We start from the raw sequence: 19881 nt of genomic DNA, 5'->3' as shown, positions 1-19881 counted from the left end.
ACAGAAGAAAAAAAGAGGCGGGGACTTCAAGTGAAAACACTATAATTCAACCTGCCAACTCTGCTTTGTGAGTCTATTGAAAGCAAAAAGAAACAACATATTTGGTCAGTTAGTTTTGAAGGACTTGTTGATTGAAAGTGGTCCAAACTACAGGGAGACAAATTATAACTGAGGACTCTCTAATTAAAGCAAATTTAACACAAGGAACCTAATCAGGAATTAAGAAAACAGGCGGTCGATGATATGAAAACTTTATATGCTAATCTGATGGTAGTGTTTGGATTCCAGTGCCCACTTAGCAGTAACAGTGATACAAATCACACAGACCTCACTGCGGGCAAAAGGGGGGGGGGGGTTGAATCTCGGCAGAACACGCAGCAGATCCGTCTAACAGCAAGCACGACAGCCTGCTTCATAAATATGGAGGATGGAGCGTGAGGAGAGGAGAGTATGAATATTTAACCGCGCTGAGGCCAGAGGAGACCGATGCCGGCGAGGATGGACACGGAGAGTACAGCTGGGTGCTACACGGCGTTATATAACACTATACAAACAGACGGACCCACACAACAGGGATGGACGCTGGTGTTTGAAACAAAGACACAGGCAGGAACGCACACACAAAGTGACAAAAAGATGACAGGAAAGATGAATGGACTCACACGCACCAACTCGTTGCTGCCGTCCTCCTACCACTGTTATCTTATTTTTAACAAACACAGCATGCCACAATGTCTGGGACGGCTTCAAACAAACACAATAAGGCATGGTGATGTCGCAGATGGGAGGGGAGATGTAGGAGGTTATGGACGGTATACTGTAAAAGCTATACCTACAATGTTCTTATATAGAGCTGGATGGTGAGTGCAGAAAGAAAGCCATCAATAATTCAAAGGAGCTCTAAATCCAGCTGCTCCTTTTGTTATTTTTGATCAACAGGTGGTCCCGACAAAGGATCTAAATTAAAGTATAACTCTGTTTATGCACTATATTTTTCTTATTTTCAACAAAACCCAAGAAAAGACTAAAAGCGGAGATGAATTCATCCTACTTGACTGCTTCTGTTGCCTGATATAGCATTCAGTTTCTCCTTCAAACACTCCTCTCTCAGTCCGGACTGCTTTCATGTCCAGAGACTATAAGAGCACAGAAATATCTGCATTAAAAAGCTTCTGGATGAACCAGAATTTCTTTCCTTCATGGTTTTATTTGACTTAAACTTGATAGAAGACTTTAAAGCTTCCCTGAATAAATCAGGGTTTTCAATTCATAATACAACCCCAGCCCCAAAAAGTTGGGACACTTTGTAAATTAAATCAGTGGTTCTCAACCTTTTCAGCCCAAGACCACAGAATAGTCATGTGGGGACAAGACCATCCATTGGGGGGGGTAAATGGGAGAGCTTTCTGGGGCCCAGGCAAACTGGGGGCCAGCAGAATCATTGTCCATTGTACAGTTAAGCTGTGGTATTTTATATTTAACCTGAATAATAACCACTTTTATCAAAGAAACAAATATCTTTTGAATTCATTTGTGTAGTAGCCCTCTTAAAAATGTAAATCCTTTTGTAACAAAAAACGGTGGGAAAGGTGGTGAAATTGGATTTTAAAAGTAGCAGAAATGATTTAGAATGCCGAAAATGAGATAAAAGTGGCAAAAAAAAAAAAAACCCTAAAAAATGGCAAAAATTGGTTAAAGTGGCAAAAATGGGCATATAAAGTGGTAAAAGAGATTAAAATAGGTGGAAATTTGGTGAAATGGGATGAAAATTGATATAAACTGACAAAAGGAGCTAGCTGAGGCAGAAATAGGCAGAAATGGGCAAATTGTAAAATGTGGGATAAAAAGTGGTAAAGAGGGGTTAATAGTGGCAATAATGGGTCAACAGAGCAACAATAGGTAGAGAGTGGCGAGATTTGGTTTAGAAGTGGCAAAAACAGGCAGAAAAAAGTGGTTTAAAACTGACAAAAAAATGGAATTATAGTGGCAAAAATGTATTAAATTTCGCAAAATTGGTGTAAAGTGGCAATAGTGTAATTTAAAAATATTCTTAGTTTCATACTCTTAGACCCCAATGGGGTCCCGAACCCAACGTTGAGAATCCCTGAATTAAACGATGATTGTCAAATCTCAAAAACCCAAATTTTAGTCAGAAATAAAAAATATCAAAAATATCAGCTATTAAACACGTCTCAAAAAAGTAGGGACAGGGCTACCATTGTATAGTACCCCTCTTCTTTAAGTAGAATCTGTAAATATCTGAGAAGTGAGGAGACCAGCTGCTGGAGTTTTGTGAGAGCAGTGTTGTCCCATTCTTGTCTGATGTGGGATCCTTGCTGCTCAGCAGTCCTGGATCTACCTTTCTGGGTTAATCCTTTCTGTTGGTCAAAGGTCTGAACCAATGATATAATAGTTTTGGATTTTTCATTAGTTTTTATTAGTGGGGATGCTGAGCATCCACACTATTGATATACGGGTCGGCCATTTTGTTTATCCTCCTTCTTCCATGCCGGCTATCTCCTCCGTCATACTTTGTTGTATCAACACCGTTTAAACTTTAAAAATTCAGTTTCTCAGTCATTCAACTGCTATAACTTTTTTCATTTCTAACTTTTAAGATTTTTAAAATATAGCTATTTTCATGCTATTTTCAGCTATTTCTATGCTTTTTCAGCCATTGAATGCAACTTTCAGCTATTATTAGGCCAAAATCATCTATTTTCATGCTTTTAAAGCCATTTCTATGCTTTTTCAGCCATTGAATGCCATTTTCAGCTACTTTAAGGGTATTTTCAGATATTTTAAGGCTACCTTCAACTATTCTTAAGCTATATTCAGCTATTTTAGGCTACTTACAGCTATTTTTATCCCTTATTTAGCTATTGAATGCAATTTCAGCTACATTATGCCATTTTAAGTTATTTTAAGATATTTTATGCTATTTTTGTGCATTTGGCTATTTTCAGCAGTTCTTCCAGAATTCAGCCCTTAGCATCCCCACATAATTTCAGCTGAAATTGCAATTTTGATGTAGTTTTTATTTCGTTTTCACTTTCTAAGTTCAATTTCAGTTTAGTTTTAATTAGTTTTTACTGCTGGCCTTTAAGTTTAGCTTCGTTTTAGTTTAGGTTTTATTAGTTTTAGCGTCAGTTTTAGGTTTTTTGGATTCACGTCAGGGCTAAGGGAACATCACACATTTTTAAAAACATATTCAAACAGGCCACTCACTTATCATTTTATTTATTTAATGATGATGTTTGAATAAAACTCCAGACATAAAACTACCACTGTGCAAAGTCTGAACCAATCAATTCAGGTAATTTTACTCTCCCCAGACTAGGGTGTAGGTGCCTGTCAGTATGGTTGTATCAAAGACTAAAACTAAGGATATTTTGTCTCCATTTTTATTTTATTTCAGTTGGTTTTGTAAGGGCACTACACAGTTTTAGTTAGTTTTAATTTTTCAGGTAAAGCTTGGTTTTTATTTAGTTTTAGTTAACTAAAATGATTTTCAAATTTTAGTTATTTAGTTTGTTTTAGTTGACTATAACAACCTTGGTCTGGACTTAAGGGAGGCCAGTTCAGCACCTAGACTCTTCTACTGTGTTGACAGGCAGTGATTTCTGGAGGTGTTCCCGAGTCCATGCAGTGATTTCCAGCACAGAATCATGCCCTGTTCGTAATGCAGCAGTGCCTGAGGGCCCAATAATCCGATAATAACCTTCAAGCTTGTCCGTTGTGGACAGGGATTTCTCCAGATTCCCTGAATCTTTAGATGATATTATGGACTGTAGATGGTGTGCTATTCAGAGTCCTCACAATTCTACATTGAGTGTCATTTTTATGAATTATTCCTCAGTTTAAGATGCAGTTGTTCACAGATTGATATACCTCTGCCTATCTTTATGACAGACTCTGCCTCTCTTAAATGCTCCTTTTATACCCCACCATCCTACTGATCTGTTGCCAGTTAACCTCATTAGTTGCAAAAAGGTCCTCCAGCTGTTTTTCATTAGGACCACCTACTCTACTGTCCCTTCTTTTTTGAGATGTGTTGCTACCATCAAATGCATAATGAGCTCTCACTTTTCATGAAATTTCAACACCTGATATGTTGTCAGTGTTCTATTGTGAATAAAATATGGGTTTATGAGATTTGACGATCACTGCATCATTCTGTTTTTTATTTAGATTTTACATAGTGCCCCAACTTTTTTTGGAATTGGGGTCGTAAAAAGAGTACAGACACCTGGATAGTGTGTCATACTGTATATCTGCTATGTTACATGTCAAGGAAGCCTACTGGAGGAAACCTCTAGGGGACTGATCATCAACTGGAGGCCCTGGGACACATCAGGCCCCCCACCTGGCCTGAAACCACTCGATAAACTAAGGAAAAACTCAACGAGTGTTAGTATGTCACTTCCTGCCCCACAATCGAGGTCACCCCACCATAGAAGTCTGCAGTCAGGTGCCTCTCACTGTTTATAACAGTGTTGTTGAACTGCTGTGCCTCTTGTTGCAACTCTTTTATCTCCTAAGTGAGTTTGGAAATATCCTAATTTGTGCCGTTTATGTTCACCCTAGTGGGAATGCGTATCGAGCTGCAGCACGAAATTCCGACTGTGTCCACCAACAACTGCAACATACTCCAAGATTTTATTCTTGGTGAGTTTAGCAGGTGTAAAATAGAACTGACACTAACTGGTTTTGAACAGTACATGAAATGTGCCACCTGAGATAACAAGGTTTTGGAGAATTGGTATGGTAACATAAAAAACGCGGGGGCGGGCACTACAACAGAATTTTATCTCAGTAGACCCAAAAAAACTCTGGGACTTCATGAAAGTAGCAAAAAACATGACTGCAAAAAGAAACAGCATTATGACAGAGGATGAAGAGTAAAAAGCAAATGGACTTGGTGACTTTAACTGATATTTGAAAAACAGGACTTTGCACCAGAATCTTGCACCAGGCTGATTGGCGATGCTCTGAAAATGTGTCACTTTTCAGGAAGAAATCTGCAAGTCCAGAGACAAATTTCCTCAAGGGGACCATAAAGTGTTTCGTTTCATATCATATTCTCTATTTAGGTGAGCCTGGGTTTAGCAGGTGCCAGGAGAACATTACCTGCCTGACTGAAGTGCTCCAACTGTGAAGTTTGGTGGAGGAGGGATAATGATAATGGGGCTGTTTTTCAGGGTTAGGCCTAGGTCCCTTATCTCCAGAGAAGGCCAATCGTAATGCTTCAGCATACAAAGACATTTTGGACAAAGCTATGCTTCCAAGAGTGTGGCAACAGTTTGGAGAAGGCCCTTTTTTGTTCCAACATGACTGTGCTGCAGTGCACAAAGCAAGCACTATAAAGACATGGTTTTGAGTGTGAAAGAACATGAGCCCTGACCTGCACCCTGTCGAGCCTTTTTGCAAGGCTTTTTTGTCAAACATTAATGCCTGACTTCATTAAAGATAAGTACTGAAATCTAGTGCCAACACATCTGATACCTACAAAACTGAATCGAAACAACGCTTTCGATGCCATATTTTGATGCTGCTCCACTCCAACACCGACCCTCAACCAGTCCAAATAAAACACTCAAAATACCTTAGATGTAATTCATGTAGTCCTACAGTCGTTTAGTTTAAAAGAGCATGAACTATCGTCTATAGCCCGCTCAGGGGCTGCAGGGGAGCTGGAGCCTATCCCAGCTGTTTTTAGGCAAGAGGCAGGGTACACCCTGGAGTGGTCGCCAGCCAATCACAGGGCTGACATATAGAGACAAACAACAAGGGACACCTATGGCCAAATCAAGAGTCACCAATTAACCTAACAAGCATGTCTTAAGGCTGGCTCAGACGACATGAATTCAGCCATCTAAGTCCGACTGCAACATCGCAGCTGATCGTCGAAAATCGGCCCCAATTTTAAGCATCGGGAATGACAGTCTTGTAGTGCGACATAATTAACGACGCGTCCAACAAGACTAGCATGTTAGAATTTTTCTCACATCGTCGTCTTGTTTGACACCCTGACCTGCCTTCAATGACATGAATCCTAACATCTAATAACAGTTGAGCATTTGCTTCTTATCTTTGCATCATCATTTCCAAGATTAACTACTTTTAATTCCCTTTTATTCTCTAAAACCAATACGTAAATTTTATTTCATTTTATTTACGTTATTAAATGCATACCTTAAGTCCTATCTGAAAGACAGCCAGTCCATATTGTCCTTCTCTTGATACATTCATACTTATTATCCATAATCCAATCCATAAGTGTTTCTTATTTCCCACTACAATCACATAAAGTGCTTCTGTTGTAGAGTGAAAGTCACTCTGTGAACTTACACTCAGTCACAGAGACAGTGGGGACGTCAGCATACGGCAAGCAGACAGGGTCACTCTTGTAGTGTGGCCAGGTTGTCGGCCAAGGCGGGGCAAGATTTTTGTTGTATAGTCTGACGTGGGTCTGTCGTGAACGACCCAAAAAAAATCGTGTCATCTGAGCCGGCCTTTAGGCGATGGGAGGAAGCCAGAGTACTTGGACAGAACACATCCACGCTCTGCTCTCCACAGAAAGGCCCTGACCAGGAGGTGAACCAGGGTTAGGGTTAGTTGGCCATGCAGCCAACATTTAACCCTTTAAAATCTACCATTGTGCAAGTCCGCCAGGACATATTCTTATATTTTTACATACTGTAGTGTAATTTTTAGTATTTTTATTTGCGTCACATCAATATAACTCTTACATCCCAAGTTTGTACGGACTTATGTCTTAACTACTGCAACAAATTGCTTAAAAGTGCAATAAACCTAAAAAATGAAAATCATTTGTTTTTTTCACATATATTTCAAAATACAAAAATTGCACAGCTGTATCCCTCAAATTTGTAAATGTAAAAAAGTTGCAAAATATCCTTTGGAACCAAAGGAAATTTATCTGGAGTCTGTATATAACTTACTTTTTTAGATATAGTCAATTTAGTAACCTGTAAATAAAACAGGCCAGATGAGTAGTTGGACTCTTATCTGACGCTGTAATTTGTTTGAAAGCTTCGCGCCAGCTGTAAGACTGTTTGGCACGATCAGGTTTTTGCAGTTTCATGACAACATATGTGTGTGATGGATGTCTGGTGCGTGTGAGTTGTGTGTCCGAATGTTTTCGTAAAAAGTAGGGGTGAAACGAGAGTGAGGGTGAGTGTGTGTGCAGGCTAAGTTCTTCGGTGTATTCCGCGGAAAAAAAACAACTCCCAGGAAAATACGCCACTTCCTGTTGTTTGGGGGGGTATACTTAATCATGTGACAGGTCATGCCCACACGTGATGACATTTATTTCAATATAGAAGTGCTGCAAATACCCGGGGTCTCATTCATAAAGATTTTTGTTATGCGCATTTTATTGTGTATTTTTACAAACCCATAACTGCAACAGACAAAGTGCTCTGAAACATGGTGAATGTGTGAAATGTTGGTGTAAAGGTCCAAACATACTCGGGTGGAACGTACGCGGAACGGACTCCGCGGAGGTCCGCGTGGAGTCAAAGCAGACGTCCGCAAGGCCAGTGCGCGCGAAGCTCAAATTTTACGACCGCATGAACTCCGCTCCACATACTGGTGTCACACAAAACACTTCTCGGCATGTATTTTTCACATCGACCCATGTTAAATGTGACACCGACCTGCATTTTGTTCCTCTGTGCAGCGTTGATGGATGAGCGGTGACTCTCAGAGTGGAGAAGGAGTGGGGCTAGGCACCCAACTAGATCATCAAAATTTTCAGGTGTCATTTGGAAGTATTGAAAATGTTTTTCCACATCAATACTTTGCATGTCCTTCACCAACATGGCATACTCCCCTTCCTCGTCTCTTGTGGCATTCAGTGGCCTTACATACCACCGTCTCTTAATTTTATTGCTTTGCAAAGCCAGCAGTCTTCGTCAGTGTAGGACGCCATGACAGAAAAATGTAAACAACACGCGAGGATTGTGAGAAATGTAGGATTTCACGGAAGTTTCACAGGAAACTACTACGCAACAGTGCGCTCGACTATGAAAGCTCTGATGACTGCGGACAGTCTGCTCCGCTCACAGTACGTTCAAGTATGTTCAGGCCTTAACTCCCCAGATTTTATATGCAAAAAGAATGATCGATCTATCTTATCAGGATTCAAATCTTCCACCAATCAAAAATGAATATGCTAATCGTAGCGCCGGCGCTACGCTGGGTCCTATAGGGTTAAAGTCATCAGAAAATGTAGTTACAAGTTGTCTTTGCAATTCAAGAAAGTATTTCTAGTGCCACTGACGTTCATTGTTTTTTCCCTCCTAAAAGTATCAATTTAGGCACCAGTATCGTCTTGAAGGTAGCGATTTTAGTACCAGTATTGGAAAAAAAAAAAACAGAATACAGAAAGAATGGGCATAAAAATTCCCACAGGAACACTCCGAAATCTTGTGGAAAGCCTTCCTTGAAGAGTGGAGGCTGTTAAAGTTCATGTGTTTGAATACAACGGCATCACAGTCCCTGCTGGAGTAATGGCAAGGCGGCCGAATACCCGTATAGTGTACCTCCAAAAATCAATGCGATATGGACTGATGTTAAATGTTACAGCCATCATTCCTTCATTCATTCTGTCAAGTGTTTGTTCTAAGTTGCCATTCAAACATTCAGCCCCCCTGTCGTTCATTCAGCTAAAAAAAAAAAAACATTTTATTAGAAGAGTCGGGCAAAGGGCGAGACAGCATGAGTCACAGTGATAAAAAGAGAGAGAGAACACCTGAAAACATAGGAAACCCCGGATCCCCTGAGTGCTCATTTACACACAAGAATGCACAAATAGATGCATGAAAAAACACAGAAATCTGATATTAAAAAGGGGATGAGTTCAATATTATTAAACAAAACAAGGCTGCTACAACCTCTGGCTGAAATGTAAACAGCTTCAAACACACAACCACATATCAACAGTGCAAAGCCTGCAAAAACACACACCCACAAATCCCAAATACTATCACTGCAAGGTGAATCAAGCCCATCAGCAGCATCCCTAACATGCACATCCTTCAGTGGAATATAAACAGCACAGAGCACAGGCGTCACGCAGCATATCTGCATGCTAATAAACACACACTTTTAAGACGGACGACACACACCCATATCAGCGCAGTCCTCTGCCACACAGGCATGTAAACACTTCCCCTGCCGCCTCCGCTCCTGCCTCTACGCCTCTCCCACCCACTCAAAACACGGCACAGAGACCCCCCGCTCCCCGCATGCATCCATCCTCCCTTCCTCTCTCCTCTGTCTCCGTCCGCCCTTACCTTGCAGCAGGCTCTGGAGGTTGAGCTGCGCCTGCTGGTGCAGCTCTTCGACACACTCCGGCCTGCTCCACGAGCCGAACACGTTCACGCTCTGTTGCCATGGAGACCTGAAGTGGGCCGCGCCGCCGCTGCTGCTGTTGCTGCCTCCTCCTCCTCCGCCGCCGCCGCTGATGCTGCTGCTGTGGATGCCGTCGCCGTGGCTGCTGCTGCTGCTGCTGCCACCGCGCCTGCCGCTCTCCGCCTCTAGACCGCTGGTGGCTGGAAAATAAAGAGAGGGAGGAGGGAGATGTGAGAGGAAGTGATGGATGGAGGGAGAGAGAGAGAGAGGAGGGAGGAAGTAAAACAAGATTATGGAGAGGAAAAGGAGGGAGGAGAAGGGAGAGGAAAGAAGGAGGGAAAAGAAGGGGAAATCACATAAATAAAATTGTATGAATTTGCATAACTAATACCCAGAGATGCAGATTACATAACCTAGTGTGTTGTCAGGGAGAACAAGGAAGGAAGGATGGAAGGAAGGAAGGGATGGAGGGTGAAATAAAAAGACAGTAGGATTAGGCAGAAAAAGATTCAGAGGGGAAACAGAGAGAGGGAGCGCTTAATTAGGAGAGTGAGGGAGATAGAGAGGGAGGGATTAGGGCCGAAACAGTTATTGTGGTATCAGTGAGAGGAGGAGGGAATAGGAGACGTCTCCCCCTGTCACAATCAAACCTTAAACCCAAACAGACAATCAAAACAGATCAGCCCGAGCGATTGCAAATGGCCATTCAGCGTCACCGCTTTGACTCAGCGGTGATGAAATCGTTTGACACACGGAGCAGCTGATAACAACATGAGCAGGAAACCCTGAGTGTGACAGGCGTCGCTTCAAACACTGATACTGGAATCATGCTGGTTATTAGCTCTGATAGGCCATTTATACACAGTGTCACCAAACTTAATGTGGAAAATGTGCGGCCCTGCAAACTCACTGTCTGATGAGAATGTTCGGTTCATCCTGCTGAGACGGTTTAAAGCACTAAAAACATGGCACAAAGTCTAATTGCATGTCCGTTAGCATTAGCCTATTCATGCTTTTTCTTTGTAAAAGCAGCCAAACTGGGCCTAAAGCGACCCGAACAAGCCAGCGGGCCTTCAAGGACAAACAATATCTGTGTGTGTCAGCTATAGAAGGGACAGGAAAGGTTTGGTACTCAGCTAAGGTAAGATGAAAGCAGTGATACTCAATGTGTAGCTCTTGAGCCACATGTGGCTCTTTTATGTCATAATTTTGACCTCCACCAAGGAGGTTATGTGATTGGCAGGGTTTGTATGTTCGTTTGTCAGCAACATAACTCAAAAAAGTTATGGACAGATTTTGATGAAACTTTCAGGAAATGTCAGAAATGGCATAAGGAAGAACTGATTAGATTTTGGGAGTGATCCAGATCACCGTCTGGATCCAGGAATTTTTTAAAGGATTCTGTACTATTGGGAGATAGGGCTAATGGCGGAGGTCTGCGCTCTCCCAGTGCTTTTCTAGTTATTATTATTTCCCCAGAAAACCTCAAAAAAGGGAAACTTTTTTGCCTGTTTTTCACCATTTTTTGCCACTTTTCACCCAAAACCTGCCCAACTGTTGTGTAGTCCATCAGGATGACTTCTTCAAGCCCCACGATCAGATTGAAGTTGGTGAAGATGGCTTTAAGCAGTATGATGTCATCAGTGCTCTGGACATGGATGCCATGATGAGTACGATCCATGCATCGTTGGTGAAGTTTGAGAAATCTCATGGCATTAATAACACCTTTTGTCATTAAATACCACTTTTTTTCCTAGTTTTTGCCCATTTTAGCCACTTCTTGTTGCCACTTTTGTCCCATTTTTGCCCCTTTTCACCATTTTTGTTGCCATTTTTTACCCATTTAAGCTACCTGTTGCCATTAAATACCACTTGTTTCCTTTTTTTTGCCCATTTTTGCCACTTCATTTTGCCACTATATCCTATTTTTGCCTTTTATCACCACTTTCCAACCATTTTAGCCACCTTTTGTTACTAAATACCACTTGTTTCCTATTTTTTGCCCATTTTTGCCTCTCGACTGCTTTTTGCCCATTTTAGTCACTTTTCACTCATTTTTTCACATTTTGACCATTTTATGTCACCTATAACTCGTTTTTTTTCACTTCTCATCCATTTTTTGCTACTTTCTGACCGCTTTTCCACTTTTCGTCCCCATTCTCACCCCTTTTCACCCATTTTTGTTGTTTTTTGACTATTTTTGCCACCTTTAACTTATTGTTATTGTACTTCAAGCTGTTTTTGCTTCACCGCTTGGATTGTGCTTCTACAAAGATACTTTTCAACAGTTTGGCTCTTTGGTTGATCATGGTTTTGGTTGTGCAACTAACTTCACTGAGGATTTCATGGCTTTAACCCTCAGGCCCTCCTATAAAAAAATCACACTCTCCCTTTTACAGCCCTTTTAGGATATTGGAAATATTTAAAAGTGTTAAAAATGAATGAAAAACTTTTATTTATTTATTTATTTTGGTCCTCAACTCCAGTCTTAGTCATGCATAGCAGATGTGCTGTATTTTTCATAATTTTAACCCTATAAATGCCAGTTAATTTACATAATGCCACATTTTCAGACACAAAAATAAATTATTTCCTATTTGAAAAATACAAAGCATACTTTTTTGTGCAGAGATTATCAGTCTTGGATATGTCAATGATTGGCAGCAACACTGATTTTGACGTACTATTAAGTTTTGTGTAATAACAAAAAAATGTTAAAAATCACACTCTCCCTCTTACAGCCCTTTTAGGACATTGGATATTAGAAATACTAAACATGAAAGAAAAAAACGTTTTTTTTCTTTTTTTTACTTGTGGTCCTCAGCTCCAGTCCTCATCATGTGTAGCAGATGTGAATTCATTTTCATAATTTTAATTTTTCACCAGACTCTGACATCCATAGAAAACACCCAAAGTAGTTTAAGTTGAAATAATTGATTGCACTGGCCTACAGTCCGGGGGCCCGCCACAACTTCCCCTCTGTCCCCCAAAAGATGATCAAAAACAGAAAATGTGCTTATGGACTTTAAAACATTGGCTTAATGTTTAAGCCGTTGCACAGAAATCCATGGGTCATTAGTAGTGAATATGATGCATGATAAACACATACTCATTAGTCTGTTCTTGATTTAAGCTGCCGTTTTCCTCGTCAACTTTCCACTTCAGGCACTTTCAGATATCAGTAGCCAAAATCATAGCCAGTCCTGGCTACGAGTCGAGATATGGAATGGGAGCCATCATGTCTGATCAGAGACTCACTACAAAGATTGCGTTCCTAATTATTATGCAAATTTGATTTTAGTGTCACAAACATTCAGTTTTTTGTTTTTCAATGAAACTCATGGATGGTATTGTGTCTCTGCGCTCTCTGTGGATGGTTGGTGGATGGCCACCATGTCCCAACAAGGCTGTGACATCAGCAAGGAGGGGTTGGGAGTCATGTTGGAGAGAGCTGGGAGGCCCCTTGGTAGGTCCCTGCAGGAGCGTTTCTGACAGACCACTTTCTTCCATGGTACAAAAAGAAGAACCGTGCCTTCCATAGCAAAATGATCTTCATGCATGACAATGCACCATCTCATGCTGCAAAGAAGACCCCTGTGTCATTGGCTGCTATGGGATAAAAGGAGAGAAACTCATGGTGTGGCCTCCATCCTCTCCTGACCTCAACCCTGCTGAGAACCTTCGGAGCATCCTCAAGCTAAAGATCTATGAGGGTGGGAGGCAGTTCACATCAAAACAGCAGCTCTGGGAGGATATTCTGACATCCTGCAGAGAAATTCAAGCAGAAACTCTCCAAAAACTCACAAGTTCAATGGATGCAAGAATTGTGAAGGCAATATCAAAGAAGGGCTCCTATGTTAACATGGAACTTGTCCTGTTAAGATGTTTTTGATTGAAATAGCTTTGATTTCAGTAAATATGACCTGCTAATGCTGCAAATTCAACATATTACATATATATATATTTTTTTAAATAGTTATAATTGGGAGGTTCAATAAAATTTGAATTACGCTCTAATGGTTGATGCCATGATAATTATACTGACTGTCATTTGCATTGAATATTTAGGGAAATCAGAAAAAAATCATTGCATAATAATTTGAAAAGTGGTGTATACAGACAGAGGTTAGCTGCCTTTTCTTTTATACTGTACACCCTTTTTAGGTTAGCCATTTCCGTACTTAAGGTTAGAGGTTGAAGTCACTTCTGGGTCAAGAATGGAGCATGAACTCATGTCATCCAGCTATTTATACTACCTATCCAGATACTCCATCTGTCATTGGTAGGAATAATGAAACAGTACATTAGCTGTGTCCTTGATAAACAGCCATAAGTGAACATAATTCACAGGGTGACCTGAAAGGAACTTTGGTATGACTCAATTATCATACAATGCAATGTGAAATGCAGTGAAGCCATTGTTATTTAATGATGCATTGTGTAGGATGCACTACACTAAGTCCTCTATTAGGACGACCTGGAGGTTCAGGTCGCTGATGACTCTTTGCATGAAAGCCAACAGTGACGTCCTGATTTTGAATCACACTGATTAAACAGAATCATTTTCTTATCTGCTGGAAAAATGTAGATATAACAACATGAAATAAAGACGAATTATACCTCAGGGTATCAAAAGACTTGCAGTTAACAAAAGTCCTCACCCACTCATATTATAACATTTAAAACTTCCAAAAGACGCCTAAGTCGTGTGGTTATTTTTCTCTCTGGTTTCAATTCAAGTCAATTTTCTACAGTGTTTAAAATGAAATCATCTTCCAGATAACTCTGCAAACAACAGAAATAGAGAGTCATCCTCCTTTAGGCAGAGGAAGATATTCTTGTAACAGAAACGTCAATTCCTGCAGTTTTTGTGAGCAACACTGTGACGCACCAACTAAACTGCTATGGCGGCGATCCTCTTCTAAGCACCCCAAACTCTAAATATAAATATCGACTCCAACGTGTGCATGGGAAGTGTCTCCGAGGGAAACAGGCAGAAACTATTTCTCCATTTGAAGCACTGAAAAAAAAAAAAGCAAAGTCAAGAGTTAAAGCAGAGAGTTCCCTGCAGAGAGTGGGTTATTCTGCGGCGAATCCAGCGGCACTATCACGTCTTGTTTGCTCTGAAGCAGCCGTCTCCTCGCACACAAGCCGCCGTACTGTATAGAATCACAATTTCACCCTCCCAGCTACCGGCTTCATCTTCCTAAGCTGCTTTCACACAATCGGCTCCCACCAGAGAGAGCGAGGCCTCGCTGTTTATGATACAGAAGAGCACGTCAGTTAGCATCAGCCGCGCAGAAGAGAACAAAGGCAATCATGCATGATTTTAAAAAAGACTGCAGAGTAGACATGTACTCTCACCATGGAGCCTCTGCTACTCTACCTTTCATCATTTGGGGACTTAAATTCTTTCATTTAGACTGCCCTCTCTCTTGCATTGTTTCTTTTACAACGCTAATCTGTGTTTACTGGCTGTACCATGTATTATGTTGAGGGTTTTGCTGCAAGCTACATATCCAATTAAGAAAGTTTGAAGTGGAGGCTCATCCTGCAGATTAAATGTTGTTTGTTAACCTCCATTTTCTTGTTTGCTGTATTTGAAGAACAGAAACAAACTTTTAAATCAATCAACTCTACTTTTAGAGACTTTTCTTTAAGTCCTACACCAACAGGCTTTTAGAATATCCTTCCAACATAGCAAAGATTTCTGGGTTTGTAATTTTTTTTAGATTATTGTCAAAAATGTCCAGAAAAGTTTAACGCTATAGAACCCAGCATAGCACCGGCGCTACGACTAGCATATCCAGTTTTGATTGGCGGTAGATTTGAACTGGATGAGACAGATTAATCATTCTTTTTGCATATAAAACCTGGGGAGTTACGCCAACATTTCACACATTCACCATGTTTCAGAGCGCTTTTTCGTTGCAGTGATAGGTTTGTAAAAATACATAATAAAACGCACATAAGAAAAATCTTTATAAACAAGACCACAGGTATTTGCAGCACTTCCTACATTGAAATAAACGTCATCACATTGTTGGCATGACCCGTCACATGATTCTTAAGTGTCCCTACCCCATAGGCTCCCCACCCCATCGACAGGAAGTGGCGTATTTTCTCAGGAGTTGTATTTTTTTCCGTGGAATACATTGAAGGACTTAGCCTGCACACATACTCGCCCTCACTCTCATTTCACCCCTACTATTTTACAAAAACACTCAGACACACAACCCACACACACCGTTGACACACTTCCACACATGTAGTTATGAATTTGCAAAACCCCAGTCGTGCCAAACAGTTTTAGAGCTGATGCAAAGCTTTCGAATTAATTACAGCAGGGGTGTCAAACTCAATCACAGCAGGGGCCAGATTCTGGATTTAGGTCTAACCTGAGAGCCTAACAGGGTCAACATTTAACCATAAACTGTCAACCTCATTTTTACCAGTAATAAAATATGAAAAACAGCACTGATGATAAATCATTTGGAAATTTAAAAAAGCAATAATGATAAGCTTAAAGGCTAAAAATCTGGGATAAAAATACCAACTTATTAGTTCAAAACATCAGAACACGATATCAAAATAGAAAAATATATTTTTAAAAGAGCAAATATATGAGTAGAAAGTTGAAATCATAAGATTGAAAGGTCAAAATATGAGATCAAATTTACAATCATGAGTTTAGAAGTCAAAATATGACTTAAATTTTTAAATTGTGAGTCTGATAGGTCAAAATATGGGATTTAAAAGCTAAAATTAAGGAGTTGAAAATGTCAAAATATGAGCTAGAATTCAAAATAGTGAAAAAAAATTTCTTAAATTTAAAAGTGGGAGTCTAAAAGGCCAAATATGACCTTAAATTTTAAAATTGGGAATCTAAAAGATAAGAAAGTGACACATAAAGTCCAAATCAGAGTTGAAAAGGTCAAAGGTCTTGAGATGAAAAATTGAAAATATGAAATAAAAACACAAATTAATTTCTTTGCTCACACTCTTGGCTTTTAAAAAAATCTTTCTTACTCTCTACTTTTTTTAGATTTTTATGGCTAACCAAGGATATTTTAAATTATCAAGGTTAAGTTTACATTATTATACTAATCTGCAGACCTCATACTGGTGGACCAGTTAAAATACAAATATGATATCATCTTGCAGGTCAGATATAATTGTTCCACCGCCCGGATTTGGCCCCTGGGCCTTGAGTTTGACACTCCTGAATTACAGCGTTGGATGAAGAGTCTAACTACTCATCTGGCTCAGTTTCTTTACAGGTTACAAAACTGACTATATCTCAAAAAGCAAGTTATGTACAGACTCCACATAAACTTGCTGTGGTTCCAAAGGATATTGTGCAGCTTTTCTACATTAATAAATTTGAGGAATACAGCTGTGCAATTTTTGTATTTTAAAATATATGTGAAAAAATAACAAAAACATTTTTTTTCTTTTTTTTTTTTTTTTTAGGTTTATTGCACTTTTAAGCAATTTATTGTAGTAGTTAAGACATAAGTCAATACATATTATTAAAACTTGGGATATACCAGTTATATTGATGAAAAGCAAATAAAAATACTCCCAAAAATGGCACTACAGTATGTAAAAATGTAAGAACATGTCCTGGTGGACTTGCACAATGGTAAGTTTTAAAGGGTTAGGCTAAGTAATTTGCTTGAGATGTTGGGAATATTTGCCGTGGCATTTTGATGGAAATCTCTGAGAAACTGTTTGGATATTTGAGGAATTTGCTCGGAAATCTCAAGTGTTTTCTTGGAAATTTTTAAGCTGTGTTTTTATCTTTTGGAGAGCTCTACTGGAAGTATTCAGGGAAACTTGCATTGATTTTTCTGGCATTTTCAAAGACGTTTGGGAAATCTGCCAAGATGTTGAGAGAAATTTGTTTAGTATAGTTTTGGGGGAATTGTGGTGAATTTGTTTGACTTTTTTGGAGGAAATATTCTTTTGCATGTACTTACATGGAAATTTTCGGAATTTATTTGTATATTTTGGGGAATATGATTGGGATTGGGGGTGTGTCCTTTCAAATATTCAAGAATTCCCATGGGTATTTCAATTTTTTACAGGGTGTTGGGGGAAAATTTTCTGACATTTTTGTGGAATTTGGGGAATGTATATGTAATTTTCTTGGAAATTTAAATGGATTTGTGGGGAAAACTTTTATTGAAATGTTTAGTCTATACAATAAAGTTTCAGTTTAACATTTTGGAAAAATTTGAAGACATTGGGGTATTTTTTATGGTAGTCTAGAACAATATGATTAAGAACTTTCACAGAAGTTTGCATTGATTTTTCTAGCATTTTTGTGGGAATTTGGGTACTTTGTTAAGCTTGTGAGAGAAATTTGTTTAGTAAGTCTTTTTTTGTGGAATTTTGGTGAGTTTGATTGGGTCTTTTTGGTGCCATTTGGCCGTCAGACAGGACACCAAACACTGCAAACCACTACAAGCCCACCATCCCTGCTGTGAAGCACGGTGGTGGCAGCATCATGCTGTGGGGATGCTTCTCAGCAGCCAGCCCTGGAAGGCTTGTAAAGGTAGAAGGTAAATGAATGTCAGAGGACAATCTTGTTAAGTCTGCAAGAGAACTACAGCTTGGAAGATTTAAATTCCAGAAAGACATTGACCTGAGGCTTACAGCAAAAGCCACACAGAAACAGTTTAAAGACAGCAATTAAGAGTGAGTGCACTGTGTTGTATTTTGACATTGACAAGATACTTTTGGTGTGCTCTGGCTTGTTTGGGTTGATCTGTGGATTGACGTGTTTTGGCAGAGTCCTCTGCTAAGAACAGACTTATCTCATGCAGAGCAGAGCAGAGCAGAGCGACACTTTTGGCATGCATCAAAGATGTGAGAGTGCATGCTGGGAAACTGCAAAGATGACGGTTTGCTTTGGAGTGCGCTTCGCATCCGGTGATGCAGAATTCATCGGTTAGGGTTTCCTTACATGACAGCATGGTTTTTGGACAAGACATACAAAGATTATCTTTTCTGGCAGAGGCTTTAGTAAAAGAAACGAACCACCATCGCTCAGGGCGGCAAAAAACTTCCTCAACAAACTCTCGTCTGGAGCTTTTCAGAGGTTGCGCAAGTTTCCTGACCTTAACAACCCGCATCGGATAGGGAAAATTATAAAAGCAAAGAGTGCTGAGGGATATTATATCTCTGTTCATGTTGTACAAAATGTGATATATGCTTGAATGCTCACTGGGAACATCTTCAAAATGCTGGCTCCTTTTTCCTCATTGTTTGCAATAAAAAAGGATGCACTCAAGATCGCTCTGAGCAGAGAAAGTGCCACAACAGGGAGCTGAAAAATAAAATGTTCCAGCCTGAGTGAAAGCAGAGCACCTCAGGTTGATAATGTCAGTGGGTCTAAAGCACAGCAAATGCCTCATATAAAGGTGATATGACAGGATAGACTGATGTCTTTTGATGTAAAAATCTCTCTTTGGTGCATGTTTGCTTGTTTAAGATCTGTAATTGGAGGATGCTGACAGGAAAGTCTAGCTAGGAGCGATTTAAGAGGGCAAAACATCCAGAAGAAGCATCTTTGTGGATCTGAAATGGGGTTGTTTTTACATTTTAGTAGCCTTAAAAGACTCTAAAATGCTCTGAGTTAAAGCTAAAGCTACTGCTAGTTAGTAAAGATGAGGGATTTTATAAGTTAAATATATGATCTTGTGTTGGAGACTGTGCATACATGTGTACGTGGGAGTTCAGTAATATGTGCTTAAGTCACACAAGCCTCAGGAGTTTATGAAAATGTGGCACAAATTACTTCTTATGATGTGGAGAGCGAATGAAAGAGAGAGTGTTAATACCTTTGTTACTGGCATACCTTTGGGACATCACTGTGACAGTGTGAGAAGAATTTCTCACTGTTGTCTCTGCACATCAACCCAGCAAGAGTCGTCATCTATGTAACAAGGTTTTTCACGGAGCCGAGGCCTCGCAGGATTAAGTCCCAAACACGCCGCCGCTGCTGCAGTGCTATGCAGATCACACAGCTGTTGGAAAACATACCAAGAGAGCCGGAAAGCTGCCTGTAAAAAGGACCATACAGCAACCGGTCGAATGAGATTCAATGACAGGACGGTGGACTCTGTCCTGTTCAGTGTCTGTACTTCTTCTTGAACAGTGACAGCTAAGACATAAGAGGGAGACAGCTTGTCACTGGACACAAGACCAAGCAGGAAGACAACCTGACACTTCATAAGAGGAGAAATTCAAAGCACCTTGGTCACGATGTGCCACTCCGGGAGCTACTTCTGAGGGAAATTTGTGGCTTTCGAGGGGTGCTGATGCCAGAAAATAGGACAATGATTCAGACTTTTCATCACCGAACAGTAAAGCAGGCTGGAAACTATTCGGAAGATTTTGTACAGACATTCAAAGAGGTCTGTGTTGCTCCCCTGAGATGATATAGAGCTGATTGTGCCACCTAGCATGCTTTGTCAGACAGAATTGTTAGCT

General features: G+C 40.1%; 1 protein-coding gene across 2 annotated transcripts in view; it reads right to left on the bottom strand.

The window, feature by feature from the left end:
* nhsl2 (NHS-like 2) overlaps positions 1–19881 on the bottom strand; it is a 248586-nt gene that overhangs the window by 68033 nt on the left and 160672 nt on the right. For both annotated transcript variants that reach the window (XM_041779677.1, XM_041779678.1), the window contains exon 2: positions 9324–9581. In XM_041779677.1, the coding sequence (XP_041635611.1) occupies positions 9324–9581 (258 nt within the window). The remainder of the gene's footprint in view (positions 1–9323; positions 9582–19881) is intronic.

Source organism: Cheilinus undulatus, linkage group 22, assembly GCF_018320785.1.
Source record: "Cheilinus undulatus linkage group 22, ASM1832078v1, whole genome shotgun sequence".
Taxonomy (NCBI): domain Eukaryota; kingdom Metazoa; phylum Chordata; class Actinopteri; order Labriformes; family Labridae; genus Cheilinus; species Cheilinus undulatus.
The sequence above is the reverse complement of the archived record's forward strand: the minus strand, read 5'-3'. Positions and strand labels throughout refer to the sequence as shown.